At 54.0% G+C, this 16,463-nt stretch overlaps 1 protein-coding gene across 1 annotated transcript in view; it reads left to right on the forward strand.

The window, feature by feature from the left end:
• Nucleotides 1-16,463, forward strand: part of CASZ1 (castor zinc finger 1) — a 98,062-nt gene that overhangs the window by 75,531 nt on the left and 6,068 nt on the right. The window contains exons 12-18 of the mRNA XM_027843923.1: nucleotides 881-1,035; nucleotides 2,802-2,924; nucleotides 4,993-5,355; nucleotides 7,314-7,512; nucleotides 9,056-9,227; nucleotides 11,641-11,789; nucleotides 12,014-12,155. Coding sequence (XP_027699724.1) covers nucleotides 881-1,035; nucleotides 2,802-2,924; nucleotides 4,993-5,355; nucleotides 7,314-7,512; nucleotides 9,056-9,227; nucleotides 11,641-11,789; nucleotides 12,014-12,155 — 1,303 coding nt within the window. The remainder of the gene's footprint in view (nucleotides 1-880; nucleotides 1,036-2,801; nucleotides 2,925-4,992; nucleotides 5,356-7,313; nucleotides 7,513-9,055; nucleotides 9,228-11,640; nucleotides 11,790-12,013; nucleotides 12,156-16,463) is intronic.

Here is a 16,463-nt window from a genome sequence, read left to right on the forward strand (position 1 = left end):
CCCCCCCCCCCATATGATAAATTTGACTCTGGCGAGATTAATTTGGTTACTGTACACAACTGCATTAGCGAGCCGAGACGCTGCTGGGCCCGGGCCGCGTGTTATCACCCGGCTGCGTGATGGGCGCTGGAGGTTTGTCCTTCTGGTGTCCCTGAAGCTCTCTGTCATCATCACCGGCACCGGCCAGGCCAGGGGATTGGCGAGAGAGCCCAGCCCTCTTCTCTCCTTCACCCTTCTTTGGCTAGCGCTTCCCCGACTCTCCACTTCCTCTTTCGGATTCCCTCTCTGAGCCTCCTGGCTCTGAACGGGTCGAACCTTCGCGCCCTCTCCCCTTTACCCATTCCCTCCTTTCCTCCTCCTTACAAGCCTGTCTTCGGCTCCCTTCCCTCTTCACTCATCTTTTGTGTGCCTTCTCTTGTTCGAAAAGAATTCGTAGGGGTTCCCCCTCCACCAGTCTCCCCCTCCCCCTTCTCCTCTCGCGTTTCTTTTGAAAACCTTCTGGCAGGAAAATAGCCCGGGAGCCAACAAGTCTGGGGGAAGACAGGATGGAGTCACAGCCTGGACTTGAGTGATGCCTCCTAACAGCATGGGGGCCGATGGGGAAGGACCACTGATGGAGCTTTTGAATATCCATAGGTCCGGTGCTGACCCACCGAAGGTCGCCGCCGGCCCCGTCCATTGGAGGAGGAGGGCCGGGTGATGTCTCACGCAGCGTTGAATTCAGCATCCCCCTCCCCAATCCCACTCCTGCTTGGTTCTCATCCCGAAACAAAAGCTAGGGGTAGGAGAGACTCCCAGAAGCACCCCCTGTTCCTCTGGGTACTGTATCCTCGGGTCCTCAGTTCCCCTCCCTCCTACCCTGTCCCTTTCTCCTTTGCAGATGTCCCAAGGCAACCCCAGCCTCGGAAGCCTGCTGAGCATCAAAACCGAGGCAGAAGGGGGCACCACCGGAGAATCCTCTCCGTACCTGGGCAAGGCTGTGAAGAGCCTGGTTCAGGAGAAGTTGTCTGAGCCCTGGAAGGCATACCTGCGCAGGTATGGGGGGAGGGGCAGAGGAGGACAGAGAGGCAATGCCATGGGCCAGCACAGCAGACTCCTTAGCAAAGTGGTGAAAAGTAGCTTCGTGGCGCGGCATTTTGGCCGGAGAACCCCAGATGGAGGTCAAAGCCACTTGGCACCATTTCCTACAGTCTATCTATCTGCCTTGGGGAGCAAGGGACCACGTGGCCCAGCAGATAGAGTGCTAGACCCGGAGTCAGCATGACCCGAATTCAAATGCTGACTCCAGCACTTACTAGCTGTGTAGCCCTGGGCAGGTCACTTCCCCTCAGAATCAGCCTGAAATAAAAGCACCTCTTTTGGAGTATTGTAGTGAGGATTGAATCAGATAATCTGTGTAAAACCTTACAGAATTCTACAGTACTGGCTATTATTGTTGCTGCTTCCATGGTTATGGATTGAGCCCGGGGCCCCACTGGAAATGCAGAGGAAGGCAGTGTTCCTGGGGTCTCGGGAGGATTTTCCTGAAGGGAAAAGGAACAAGCACTCAGATAGCAACTCAGATACAACCCCATCCACTGCGTGGGTCTGGACTCTGTCTTCCTTCTGCTGAGCCTGCCGTCACTAGACTGGGAAACCCTGCCAGCTCAGTTCAACATCACGCACTTATAGAGCTCCTGCTGTATGCCAGGCCTTGTGTTAGACACTGAAATAAACTGACCCTGCCTTCAAGGAGCCTATGTTCTACCCAAAGAATAAGGGGAACAGGGAAGGGAATATGCGTGCGCGCGTGTGTGTGTGTAATATATTCCATATGACCTTCATATATGTGCATATACACGTCCGTACATGTACACATATACATATTCGTATGTGTACTGTACGTACACACATGTGCTATGTGTGATGTGTGTGCATATGGCTATAGCGTGTTCATATATGTGCATGTGTACACGTGTGTGTATGTGCACATGTACACATGTGTGCGTGTGTGTGTGTATACCACACACACACACACATCGCCTACTATGGCCAGGCATTATGCTAAGCACCTTACAAATATCCCATTTAATCCTCACAGCAACACAGTGAGGTAGGTGCTGTTATTGTCCCCATATTACAGTAGAGGAAACTGAGGTAGACAGAGGTAAAATGATTTGCTTGGGATCACACGGCTAGTAAATGTTTGAGGCTGGATTTGAACTCAGGTCTTCCTGACTCCAGGCCCAGCGCTCTATCTGCTCTTCTGCCTAGCTAGAAAGAAAGCTTTAAGGATTAGTTCAAGGAAAATGGTCCCTGGGCACACTTGAACCACCCATATTTTCATTCATAAACAAGAAAGCAAGCATCTGTTAAGCACCTACTATATGCAAAGCACCATACAAGGTACCAGTAGTCCCTGTCCTCCAGACACTTACATTCTGCTGAGGGGAAACAACATACAAGCTGATCAGAAGAGGCAACTCGTGTTCAGAGTCATTATAGCAAGGCATCGTGGGATAGGACGTGGAAGGCAGATCTCATAGTTAAGCCCTGGGCTGAGTCCAGCCTTTGGTACCTCTCAGCTGGTGACGCTGAGGACTTGACCTCTCAGTGCGCCAGGAGGAGAGAGTTTTCCCCCTGGGAGTCCCCTACAATCTCAGTACCACTCGGTACAAAGTACTCTGAGGGGATGGAGGGCGGGGCCCTGGAGGCCAAGTGTGCCAGCTGCTTGGGCACAGAGACGGCCCTGGCCAAGGTTTCTTTCCAGGATGTCAGGCGGAGCTTCAGGCTCTAATCTTGGGTCTCCCTGTCTTGGCCAGGTTCGGCACCAAGGATTTCTGCGATGCCCAGTGTGATTTCTTGCACAAAGTTCACTTCCACTGCGTGGTAGAAGAGTGTGGCGCCCTGTTCAGCACCCTGGACGGGGCCATCAAACATGCCAAGTGAGTGTGGAGCTCTGGTGACCCTCAAGTCCTGTGGGGCCCTCGGTTCCCCCTCCCCCACAATACTTGTAAAACACAGAGAATCACTGAGGTCGGCCTTTGAAAAGATGTCCCGTTGAATGCTTTGTGTCCCACTGAAAGGCAGTCCATTTATAGTGCAGTCTCTCCTCTATTTGCCCACCTTCCTGACCTGCAGGAGAATGAGTGAATGAGGTGCAGTCATTGTCAGGCACCTTCAGAATACTGCAAGGCTCGAGGGGAGTGGAAAGCATCCTCTTCTCCAGCTAGTAGTCTCTCCAAGGCACTGTCTGGCCTTCCTCCGTCCATAGGCCCTTCTTAGGCCCCCGAAGCCATATCTCTGTGCCCCATATCATATCCCCAAACTCTGGCATCAGCCAAGAAGCCCAGTGTCTCCATCAGGGACAGGCTTATTGTTGGGGAAAGGGGGGAGCTAAGCTGGAAAGGTTGTATTTAGACTCCTGCAAGTTAATACCATGCAAGTATGCTCACTGTCAGAACATGGTCCATCTTCAGGGCAACAGATGGGGCCAGCCTAAGCTTGATTTAGGGCTTCAAATACTGTGAAAATAATATTTTAATTATATTTGCTGACTTAGAGATTTAATTAAATTCATTTCTGAATTTATTGAAGTTCAAAAAAAAATTCCAGTGATGCTATTTTATCCACTTACTGGACTTATTGGATAAGTTTTTATGTTATGGATAAACTGATAATATTGATAAAATAGCAAGTAAATTTCTATTTTTTTAATGAGATCTTCATTTTGGAATTTACCCCTCTCTGTCTTTCTCTACCCCAACAGCCATCCCTTGTAATAAAATAAAAAAAGAAAAGGGAAGGGGGGAGGCAAAAGCTGTTGAGGAAAACTAAGTCACACATCAGCTGAGTCTGATAGCATGTGCAGTACTCCACATCCATAGTCCCCCACTTCAGCATTGAAGGGAGTGTGTTGCCTTTTGGGGGACAACCTTAGTCATTGTATTAATTGATCATTTTTTTTTAACTTTTAAAAGAAGTCATCACTGGCTTTTAAGCCTTGAATCAAACTGTCATGTCAACCTTTGGGAGGGTCTAGTTTCCCGGTTTGCCAATGGCAAATTTGAATTCATTACACCTTTTATCCAATCAGCATTTATTGCCCAATGGGCATTTATTCATCACAGCCTGCTGAACCCTAGAACATAGTAACCCCAGAGAGGCTTTGGGAGGCTAGTCCTAACTACCTCTCTGCCTCAGAATCACTGCTACCCCTAAGACATGGAAGGGGCCTTGCCAAAGAAGGCCTAATGCAAGAATGCCCAGATTTTGGAATCCTCCCCCACCCCACGCCACCCCCTGCAAAATCTGACCAGTCCCAGGCCTGAACACAGAGCAAGTTGGGAACAAGTCCAAGAACAAGGCCATTTTCCCTCTAATTAGGTAGCTGGGTGGTAAAATGAACAGAGCAGGACCTAGGGTCAGGAAGACCTGAGGCATCCCTCCCCCTCTCTCTCAGTCTTAGTTTTCTCATCTGTAAAATGGGGCTAATAAGAGCTCCTGTTTCCAAAAATGTTGTGAAGATCAAATGAGTTAAGGTATGTCAGTGTGAACATTATTATGGTTTCACCCAGGCCATCCCAGAAAAACCCAATGCCCTCTATGGTGCCGTGAGCTGGGTGCTCAGGGAGCATCGAGGTGGGGTAGGGAGAGAACAGAGAGGGACCCCTCTAGTCTGACCTTCAGCTAGGGCTCCATGACAGCCTACAGGTGGAGGTCTTAGTGGGGGAGCAGGGATATCGAAGGCCCACACTTGGAGGAGAAGCAGGGCTCCAGGACAAAGCAGAAAGAGGCCTGGGTTTGGAGGCAGCATCCAGTGATCCAGCCCCACCACTCCCTCAGTGTGATTGGGGGCAGGACCTATCTGTGCCTCAGTTTCCTCCTCTGTCTAGTGGCGGGGAGGGGGTCCCGGGATCCTAGCTGTGGAGCTCCAGCCCAGTGCATTGCAGGTTTACAACGCCTCCCCAGGCCCCAGCCTTCTCACCTGAGCAGCCCCTTCTCCGTTTGTAGTTTCCACTTCCGAACGGAGGGAGGAGGAGTGGTAAAAGGAAACACGGAAGCTTCCTTCCCAAACACAGCGGCTGAGACCAAGCCTTCGCTAGCCCCGTCTTCGCCTCCGGCACCCTCTGTCACCACTGCAGCGGCAGCGGCGACCGCTTCCAGCCTGGAGGTGCCCACTGCCAGCCCGGCCACCATGCCCTCTGCCCCGACCCTCCTGGCCTGGAAGCAGCTGGCTTCCACCATCCCTCAGATCCCTCAGATGCCTCAGATTCCTTCGTCGGTGCCGGGGATGGCTGCTTCGCCCTTGGCCACGACTTCTCTAGAAAACGCCAAGCCCCAAGTCAAACCCGGATTCCTCCAGTTCCAGGAGAAGTGAGTCCTTCGGATGAACGGGGAGGGGTAGCCAGGTGGTCCCGGTCCGCCCCGAGACCCCCAAGGTTTCCCCTTCAGTCAAGCAAGGCCCTGTCTGTGTCGGGCTTCGCCATGGGCTAGTCAGTCAAGGTTTTTCCCTTGCAAAGATGCTGCTGCTAACACCCTTACCTCCTGTTTCAGCTTCCCATCGGAAGCAGGACTCCTGTAGCAGGGTGGTTTGGTGGGGCGGGCTCGCACTGCCCCGCTCCCCCAGTGGCCTCAGGGCCGCTGCCGAGCCTAGCTGGGGACCGTTCCTGGTGCCTTGGACAGATTTGGGCTGGAGGCAGCAGGAATCCAAGGGATCGCGGTGCTGAGGGACTCCTGCCTCCACCCAACGGGGAAGATTCCAGTCCCCCTTTTCAGGAATCTCTCACTCCCTGGGCCACAGTTTCCTCCCCTGTTCATGGGGTGGGTTGGACTGGAAGGCCTCTGGGGTCCCTTCCAGCCCGAGGAAACTGGGAGCCTCTACTGCTCCAGCCCATGTGATAGGACCAGTCTCTCAGGCCCCTTGAAGCCATGGGACTCAGTTTCCCCAACAGCCAGGCTTTCTTGGAGGGGGTGGGTGCAGGGAGGGGCGCCCTATTGCCACCTTCCTGGCAGGCAACCTTCTATAGGTTGGTTCAGGGCCATGGGGGAGGGGCTGGAATTGGGGGGCGGGGGGAGGGGCCCTCTTCCTGGGCAGTGGTGGGGGCAAGAAGGGTGACTGTATTTGGACCTCTGCACCGCAGCTTCCTGTTCTCAATAAAACTAATAAATTGGAAGTAAACACACACCACCTGCGTTAAAGCTGTCCTCCCTCTCTGAGAGCTCCCTGGGAGTTGGGTCTGCAGCAAGAAACCAGGGCAGTCACCCTTCCCTTCAACCCCATGGTAGTTTCCAAAATGTCCCTTAGTCTTGGATGGAATTCCTGCCCACTCAGCTGTCTTCCCAGAAGCCAGTAGCACACTGGGAAGAGTACTGTACTTGGGAACATAGGACCTGAGTTCAAATCTTGGCCTTCCCACTTACTGCCTCTCTGGGCCTCAGTTTCCTCATCCATAAAATGAAGGCATTTCAGGTGACCTCTGAGGTCCTTTCTAGTTCTGTTATCTGGGATCCATGAGAAAACCTCAGCTTTAATCTGTCAGAAGAGAAGGCTGGCACCTCCCTGGATTTCGCCAGTTATTCACACCCCCTCCCAGACCTCAGAACTCACCCTTTTATGGGACACAGCTACTTGGGGAGTGTCTGTTCCCAAGATGACAAGATGGTGGTAGACAAAAGGCGGGGGAGGATGGGTACGAGGCTCCCAACAACCCAACAGAGGTCACTGGGTGACAGGGTTGCACTGGGGAGGGGGGTATACATGAGGTGGTGGGACCGTCTTTGGGGGGCAGACACCAACAGGGAACCTTTGCAGGGTTCCAGAAACCAAATAGATATCTCCCAGGGCCACCTACGCATAGGGGAGCTCCCGGGAACAGCCCTGCCCCTCCAGCTGTATTCAGTCAGATGTAGGGCAGTGCCCACATGGTGCCAACTAGGCCCTCAGAGGCATCCTGCCAAGGATTGGCGGGGCCTAGCCCTGATTTTCATACCCGGGAAACTGATTGCAGTCGTCCTTATCTCTAAACCCAAGGTGTGGTCCGTGGAGCCTCTGTGTCCCAGCATGCAATGCTCTGGGCACCCCTCAGTGTGCTCAGCGGGCCTGCTCCATGCCACGTTTGAATCATGATAGGGCCAGACATGCCAGGACATGGTGTTGGCACCTCCCCGGGAAGCATGAGGGTGGCCCTGGGGGGCAGCCCCAGCTGTGGCTGTGGGATGGAGACACCTGCCCCTCCCCTTCCACCTGGGGAGCCAGCCTCGGGAACCCCAAAGAGCTTGGGGGTGGAACCCCAAGGACGGCAGTGACCCTGTGGGTTGTCACTCTGTTCCAGCGACCCCTGCCTCGCGAACGACTGCAAATACGCCAACAAGTTCCACTTCCACTGTCTTTTCGGAAACTGCAAGTACGTCTGTAAGACCTCCGGCAAGGCCGAATCGCACTGCCTGGACCACATCAATCCCAGCAACAACCTGGTGAATGTGCGAGACCAGTTCGCTTACTATTCGCTGCAGTGTCTCTGTCCAAACCAGGTAAGACCGCTGGCCACTGGCCCAGGGGAGTGGGCTGAGGGAGTCCTCAGGGGGGCTGGGGCAGCCAAGTGAGGAGTGGTGAGACATCAAACGATTCAAGCCAGACAAATGTGCATTAACTGAGTGCCTGCTGTATACGAGGCCCTCTATGCCAGTCTAGATGCTGAGGATGCAAAGACAAAAAAGGAGAAACAGCTTCTGCCCTCAAACTCACAGTCTACGTGGTGGGGGTGCAGGGAGGGGTACCGTTCTTGACTGGGGGGCTATGAACTTTTTTCATTGTTTTTAATATTTTAATAACTGTATTTTTTAATATATTTTTGTGATCCTATCTATTTCATTTTATGCTTTTAAATATATGATTCTGGGAAGGGGCCCATGGACTTCACCATGGGTCCAGGACCCAGAAAAGGTTAAGAACTCCTGATGAAGACATATGAGAAAATACGAGATAATTTGAGGAAAGAAAGAGCATTAACAAGCAGGAGTAGGATGGGGAAGGGGGGGCAATCAGGAAGGGCTTCCTGTAGGAGATGGCCCCAAGCTGAGATTTGAAGGAAGCCAAGGATCCTCAGATGTGGGGGTGAGGAGGGAGAGCCTTCCAGGCACAAGGGACAGTCTGCGCTGGCCATCGATGGCCAATATACCATCTTCCCAAGGGGAGATGGTAGAGGATCCCTTTCTTGCTTCATCTCAAATGGGTTCTAAGATCCTAGATGGGAAGAGATATCAGTGGCCAGTTAGTCAGCCCCCTGCCCCTTCATTGACTAATGTGTGATGAAGTCCCCGGACTCATGAATTCATAGACTTAGCCCTACTGTGGACCTTAGACAACATCTAGTTCAAGTCACCTGTTTTACATATGAGAAAACTGAGCCCCAGAGAAAGGGGTACAGTTTGACCAAATAGCAAAGCCAGACTTCCAAGCCAGCTCCTCTGACCCCAAAACCACAGTTCAGTTAGTTAGGCCACATGCCTCTCTGTCCAGCCATTGCCTTCCAACACTGGAACTAGCCTGTGTACCTCGTTCACTCACTAGGCGCCATGTTAAGAATCAGAAATTGAGATGATGGGGAGATGCGTGTTGAAAGTTCTCACCTTTTTGGTTGAACCAAAGCATGCAGAAAATGGAGAGGCACTGTGGGGTCATTAGTCAGTCAATCAACTGGCATTTACCAAGCAGGTACCTACTATGTGCCAGGTATACTGTGCGAGGCTCTGGGAATACAAAGACAAGTGAAACAATCCGTGTCAAAGCACTGACGTTGGCCATAGGAGGATTGCTGGGTTAGAATTCTGACTGTGTCGCTTGTGACTTGTGTGACCTTAGGCTAATTACTAAGCCTCTCTGGGCCTCCCTTTCCTCATCTTTAAAATAAGGGATTAGATGGCCCCAGAGATCCGTGTGATCTATAAATATACCTCTTTGGCCAACAGAGGCAATGTGGCCTAGTGGGAATGGCCCGCTGGACCCTGGATTCACATCCCACCTCTACCCTCGTAGCTCTGAGCCCCCTCCCTCTCTCTGCTCCCTCCCCCACAGCACTGTGAATTCCGGATGCGAGGCCACTACCATTGCCTCCGGCCCGGCTGCTACTTCGTGACCAACATCACAACCAAGTTGCCCTGGCATATAAAGAAACACGAGAAGGCCGAGCGCCGGGCAGCTAACGGGTTCAAGTATTTCACCAAGCGCGAGGAGTGCGGGAGGCTAGGTAATTCATGGGCCGGTCAAGGGCGTCTTCCAGCCCCTTTGGGGTGGGGCCTCAGCCTGAGAACCTGGTATCTGCTTCCTGGAGGCCTTCTTGGCTTTCGTCCCCAGCTTGACCAAGTCCCGTCAATGTTAGGCTCTCGAATTCACCCAGTTTCCATCCACTTTGGGTTTTTTGTTTTTTTTCTCCCTGAGGAACTTTCTTTTCAGCATCCTTTTTTTTTAATTGAATTCCAAATTCTCTCCCAACCCATTGAGAAGGCAAGCAGTACGTCGCATTATATATATTTCATCCACTTTGAATTTGAGGTTTAGTTAGGGATGCCATCAAAAGCCAGTGGGCGTCCCAGGCCTCAGCAGAGCCCCCAGGGGTCTTTGGGCATTCATGCTCCCCAGGAAGCCTGCTCAAGGCTCAGTTGATGACTCCAGTGGTCATTCTGTCTCTGCCGGGCTTCAGCAGGTGCCTCTGGATTAAATCCTGCTTCTTGAAGCCAGGGGCTCAAAAAGGGGAGCCTTCTGGGCCTTGGGGTCCCTTAATTGATAGTGTTTGCAGTTCTGCTCTTGGGCCCCAGTTTCCTCATCTGTAAAATGAGGAGGCTGAGTTAGAATCTCAAGTCCCTTCCAGTTCTAAGGCATAAAGATCCTGCTTCTCTGATCTAATAAACCCAGATGACCCTTAAAGGTCATCTAATCCCCCTCTCCTCCCCCGTTTTTACAGAGGGGGAAGCTGAGCCCAAGAGAAGAAGAGACACTTGCCTCTGGGCCCACAGGATAGGGAGCAGAGCCAGAGTCTGAAATCCTCTTTTTTTGCTCCTTGGAGTTTGGAAATTCTGGGGGGTGCCTTTGCGTCTTCAGCAGATGGTGTAGAATGGTACCCAGTGGGACTGATGCTGAAGAGAGCAGACAGGGAAGGCAAGCAGCCCCTCCCTCCTGGCCCCCGGGCAGTGTAGGAGTGGACGGGGGATGGCTGGAAGGAGCCCACGGCTCTGTACCCAGGAAGCCAACGTAGACACCCCAGGCAGAGAGCCTTGGAAAGAGCAGCGCCCAGGAGGCTTCTCCCCCTACCTCTTGCTGTAGGGAAGGTTGTCCTGAGGGACAGGGCTTCCAGTCAGAGGCCCTGACTTAAGGAGGTTTTGTCCCCCTTCCTGGATGCTCCAAGGCAAAAGGAAAAAAAACACTCAAAAAGGCAACTTTGGGAAAAGGAAGCTCTTCTCTCCTCCCACCTCCAACTGCCACCATCCCCACTTGAGAAGGCTTCCCGCTGGGGATGTGGCTCGTAACCACGGCAACAGATGTCAACACACAGTGGCCAGCAGGCCCCATACCTGGGCTCGGTTTACAAGTGTCAGGATTTCCCGAGTATTTACTCAACTTTGGGTGTTTCAGGTGCTAGCGGGGGCCAAACAAAGCCCCTCCATGATACCCGACACCCAGCCTGGCCCTGCCGCCATGGCAACAGGCAAGCCTTCACCTGCCCTCCACCGACACTGTTTCCATCCAGCCTTCTCTGTTTGTTCTTAATTCCAAAGAACGGCACAAGCGGATGGGGAAAGAGGGAGGGGCGTGCAGCCGTCTAAACAAACACAGTCTGGCAGAGAGACAGGCTCCCTCCTGGGGAAGTCTGGGAGCAGGTGGTGGAGCTAGGGGAGATGGCTCCTTTGAGGGGAGCGGCTCCCGTCACTGTCAGTGGCCTCCAAGCCCCTGGCCCTCCGTGACTGATTGTGTCGGGACCGGAGATGACAATGGTTTTTGTTAGATCACAGACTTCAGAGGAGAAAGGGACTTGAGAAGCCACCTAGGCCACAGATGAGGGAACAGGCCCAGGGAGCTGGAATGTGAAGCCAGGATCTCTTGTCCCAAATCCAGTGTCCTTCCCATCATACCCCTGTGGGCCCGTTAGAAATGCTTGCTACTGCTTCCCTTGTGAGGTCGAAGTGGAGGTCGGGGTAGTGCCCTTGGGGTGACCCCCTCTCACAGGCCAGCTAAGCTGGAGGCCTGGCCTGGAGCCCCACCCCAACCTCAGCAGGCTCTGGACCCCTTGGCCAAGGCTCACAGCCCTCAGGTGGGTGGGATAGCACCCCTGGGTGAGGTTGGTGTGGAGGTGGGGGTAGCGCCCTTGGGGTGACCTGCTTATGCCTCCTCCCAGGTCCCAGAGGCCAGCTAAGCTGGAGGCCTGGCCTGGAGCCCCCCTCCCCACCTCAGCAGGCTCTGGACCCCTTGGCCAAGGCTCACAGCCCCTCGGGTGGGCACCCCTGGGTGAGGTTGGAGTGGAGGTCGGGGTAGCGCCCTTGGGGTGACCCACTCTCACAAGTCACCTAAGTTGGAGGCCTGGCCTGGAGCCCCCCCCCCCACCTTAGCAGGCTCTGGACCCCTTGGCCAAGGCTCACAGCCCTTGGGTGGGTGGGGTGTGTTCACAGGCTGCAAGTACAACCAGGTCAACAGTCATTTCCACTGTATCCGAGAGGGCTGCCAGTTTTCCTTCTTGCTGAAACACCAGATGACGTCCCATGCCCGGAAGCACATGCGGAGGATGCTGGGGAAGAACTTTGACCGAGTTCCTACTCAGGTGAGCAGAGAGAAGGCAGACTGAGCTGAGGCGGGCATCTCCTCCCCCACTCTGGCGCTGGGGGCCATGCTTCATGCCGACAGGACCTGCACCCCCCCCCCGGGAGCCAACGTCCTCCCTCTCCTTTCCAGGTGATGGGACACCCCGCCAGGAACGAAAGCCTCTCCCATGTGGGCAGCATGGCCCCCAGCCCAGCTTCATCAGGGACCCCCGCTTCATTTCAGGGACCTCCGAGCCTGATGGACACTGAGACAGATGAGTACATGGATTACACAGGCTGCAGCCCCGGGGCGCTCTCCTCTGAATCCTCCAACATGGACCGAAGCTGCTCCAGCACCCCGGTGGGCAATGAGAGCACCTCCGCAGGTAAGTGGACGTTCCTGGGGAGTCGCCTCCAGGGCCGAGGCCTGCAGCCCGTGCCCAGCACACTGGTCCTCCTGGGGCCACTGCGTGCTCCAGCACCATTCTCCCCACCCCACCCCACTCCGACTCCCTCTATCCTGAAAGAGAAAGAAGGTTCTCGCAGCTTTAGGTGTTACACAATTAGAAGGGGTCTTGGTGGGGAGAAAGCGGGGTCATGTCTTCCAGCCCCTTAACTTTACACGTGAGGAAGCCGAGGCCCAGAGAGCCTAAGCTGAAGAGCTGGAAGGCACCTTCGGAGTCATCTAGTCTCACCCCCCAACTTAATGAGTAAGGAAACTGAGGCCCAGAGAGACTAGTGACTTACCCAAGTAATGAGTGGCAGATTCAGGATTTGAACTAAGATCTTCTCATCCTAAATCCTGTGCTCTTTAAACTGGGGGTCAAAAAAAAAAACCCAGGAAGAAGACACAGAAAATGAGGCAGCCAGTCAGCCACGGCCCCCATCATTCAGGCAAACAGGTTATGGCACATAAGCAGTGGCCTTCAGCGGCCCTCCATTCGAGTCCACACACAAAGGGAACGCCCTCTAAAGAACAGCCACCAAGCAGTCACGCAGGGCCCCCTGGGAAGGCTTCCCCAAGAGGAGCAGCCCGCCATCTGTCCCCTTCCACATCTGGACGGCACACATCACTACCTGAAGTCCAGCCTTGCTGGGCCTCCTTGTGACTCCGTGGCCACCCTCTTCCCCATCTGCCAGACTCCCTGAACATGAGTTTCACTTTTCCACTTCTAGAAGAGGGAATCTCTGCCTTCCCTCGGCACAAACCACATCGATCGAGAGTGCAGCATGAAAGTCAAACCTGCCCCCCCCCCCCCCCCCCCCCAACCCCCCCCCGCGGGGGGGGCCGCAAAAAAGCAAACCCCCCCCCCCCCCCCCCAGCCCGGGCTGAGACCAGTAGGGAGGGCCCTGGGAGCAGGCTTCCAGCCTCGGCCCACGGAGGAACAAGGAAAGCTGAGATTTGACTGTGAATCTGACCACCTTCCTCACTCCCGATGAGAAAAATGGGAACCCTCCCCCCTCCTCCCCAGCAGATGGATGGAGGTCAAAGCCGCCCTTCTTTAGGGATGGGGCATCACCCCGTACACAGATAAGGAAGCACACACATAAGGTTCGCAGACCCAGAGCCAGAAGAGGCTTGGAAGCCACTGAGCGCAGACCCCCTCCTTACGAATCAGAAAACTGAGGTCAAAGATGACATGTGAGTCCAAAGGCACGCAGCTTTATTCCTAAAGGACTAAATTTTCTAGGGGGAGAAACTGAGGCGAAGAGGGTTAAGTAAGTCAACTACATAGACTTTAGCAAGCACCTAGGCCAAACCTCTCACTTTATGAATAAGGACAACTGAGGCAAAAGGGGGTGGGGGGTGAGGCAACTTGCCCACAGGGAGTCAGGGTCTGAGGCAGGATTTGAACCCAGGTCTCACCCTGGCTCCAGATCTAGTGCCCAGTCTCCGATGCTACACTGCCTTCTTACTTCTCTTTCTTGTCCAGAGGTTCTTAATCTGGGTTCTTGCGGATAGATTTCACTGGAGTCCATGAACTTGAATGGGGGTGGGGAACCTATTTTGATAAATTTATTTTAGTAGAGTCAGTTTTCTTCGTAATCCTCTGTATTTTATGTTATGCATTTGAAAACATTCTTCTGAGAAGGGGTTCCCTGCCTTAAGAAGCAGGGGTTCCAGGGAGCCGATGCCCTGGGCTGCAAAGTGTCAGGATCCAGGCCAGGAGGGCCCCGAGTCTGTTTCATTATCCAACTGGCCCCCAAGGGAGCAGACCGCAGGGGACCTGACCCAGGCCCGCTGGCCCTGGGCGAGGACTTGAGCCCTTCCCCCTCCTCCTGCTCCTGCCTCCCCCTCCCCCTCCCCTCCTGTCACCCGCCTTCATCTCCTGTCCATCACAGCTCCGTTTTTTACCTCTGAACACATTTTCTCCATTTTCATCGTACTTGCTTCTGCCGTTGGGTTTCTCATTTGGGTTCTTTTGTTTGTGTTTGTTTGTCCGTCCTTTGTTTCCGTTCTGTTTGGTTCTTTTTTTTTTTTCTGTTTTTCTTTTTTTGTTTTTTTGGTTGTTGTTTTTTTTTTTTTTTCTGCTCTTCTCCGCCCTCTCCAGGCTGCCTGGCTGCTGCCGCTCCTGCTGCCGCTGCCGACGAGGCCGCCGCCCCCCACGCGGCCCCCCAGCCTCCACTGCCTCCATCCTTCTCACAGGGCCTGCTCAGGTCACCCCTCCCCTCCCTCCCATACCTCCTCTCTCCGTCTTGTCTCTCATATTCTCTGCTCAGTGCCACCCTTGGAACCAGCCGGGCCATTGTCCTGCCCGCCACCAGCACGCCCGGCTTTCCGTCTGTCCTTGCCACTCCACCTCCAGTCAAAAGTGACATCCCCATAGTGCAGGACGCTGCAGGTAACTCTCCCCAACTTTCTTGCCGAGTGCCATCCCCCCTGCACCCCCACCCCCACCCCCAGCCAACATTCAGTTGGAGAAGACAGCGCATAAAGGGGAGCTAGAAAGGTGGGGTGCGAGTGAGAGCCTTCCCTTTATTAACACTCACTAAATGCCAAGCTCTGTGCTAAGGAAGGGGAGAAACTGCCCCTGCCCTCAGGGATCTTCCATTCTAAGAAAGGACGCAACATGGAGAGAACTAGAGTCATATGTGATATTGACAGTAAGAAGTAATCTTAGTAAAGGCCTCCTGCTTCAGGTGGGAATGACCTGATCATTTCCAGGACAATCACAGGCAAGAGCAAACCAGGGACCTTTTAGGGACTTCAACTCTTCTTCATCGCCCCCATCTGACTGCCTAAATTCCTTCTGGCCACTGGGGAGACACAGCCCTGCCACTCTCCCCCCACCTCGGTAGGGGCAAGAGATAAACTTGGTGAGTGAGGATGGGGTCTGCTCAGCAAGGTCCCATAGTGGATCTGCCCTAACTCAGCCCAGCCCAAAGGCCCCTTGGAGGCAGTGTCCCTACAAGACCCTAAAATCCTGATGACCAAGTCAGCCCTTCTACAACCCCTGGCCCAGCTCTCCTGTGAGCGGTGATGGTACCTCATCTCCCTCTCAGGACCTGCCTGGCCCTTGCCAGCTCCTCAGAATGTCCCAGGTCCCAGGGAGAATGTGATCCTTGGAGAGGGAGAGAGGTGGCATGCTTGGGCCATTCCAAGCCAGAACCATCATCCCGGCTCAGCCTGCCCCCTGCCCCCTGCCCCGTGTCTGTAGCCAGGCCCAGCCAGAACCAGCACTATTTATTCCTCACTGAGCATGTGTACCTGGAAGTCATGAGAATGAACAAAGGGGATTTTCCCCCTGCAGATTAATCTCATTGTGAAATGCCCTGGATTCCATTTTTTTTTTAATTTAGTACAAATTCATGAAGCACCTACTACGTACAAAGCATCATTCTAGGAGCTGGGGATCCAAAGGCAGCCCCTGCCTTCAGGAAGCTGACATTCTTCTGGGGAGGTACACAAAGAATAGTTTCTGGAGGGGGCAAAGACAAACACTCGTCCTCATACCTGGTCCCCTTCCTTTAAAAAGCACCTTCAAAGGGCTTGGGGCGGGGTTGTGGGAAGGCGCTCACGTTGCCCTTCCCTAGGGCCTAAGTCTGCAGCTGGGATGACCAAAGCGGGCGTAAGCTGGCCATTCCAGGGCAGCCAAACCCCTGAGGTAGGAAGAAGGCCTGCGTCAGAGTTAGGAAGACCTGGCTTCTGCTGTCTCTGTCACCCTGGGAAAGTCCCTTCACCTCGGCGTCCTGGGCTACCCTCCAAGCCTAGGCCCAAATTGGCAGAGGAAGGCGGTCAGTAAATGTTAAGCGCCTCCTTTGTGCCAGGCGCTTCGCTAAGCGCTGGTCCAAATAGAAGAACCCACCTGGAGAATCACAAAGGGCGTCTTTCCCTCCCACCACGACCCCCAGTCAATGCCAGCCAGCAGACACTTAACTGAGTTGTGCTAGTGGTGAGGCTGCAGGGACAAAATGAAAAGCAGGCCCTGCCCTCCTGCAGCTTACGCTCTCCTGGAAGCAGAATACAACATGTAAACAGATCATTTACATGCCACCAACTGAGGGGATCAAAAACAGTCTTCCCATATGTATAGGTGAGGGTATGTGAGCAGAGCCTTGAAGGAAGTGGGGGATGCTGAGAGAGAGAGGGAGGGCATTTCAGGCATGGGCGTGGGGGGCCAAGGCAGAGATGGGAATGGGATGCCCCGCACACACACACACACACACACACACACACACACACACACACACAC

Source organism: Vombatus ursinus, unplaced genomic scaffold (genome assembly GCF_900497805.2).
Source record: "Vombatus ursinus unplaced genomic scaffold, bare-nosed wombat genome assembly UNPS02014932.1, whole genome shotgun sequence".
NCBI classification, from domain to species: Eukaryota; Metazoa; Chordata; class Mammalia; order Diprotodontia; family Vombatidae; genus Vombatus; species Vombatus ursinus.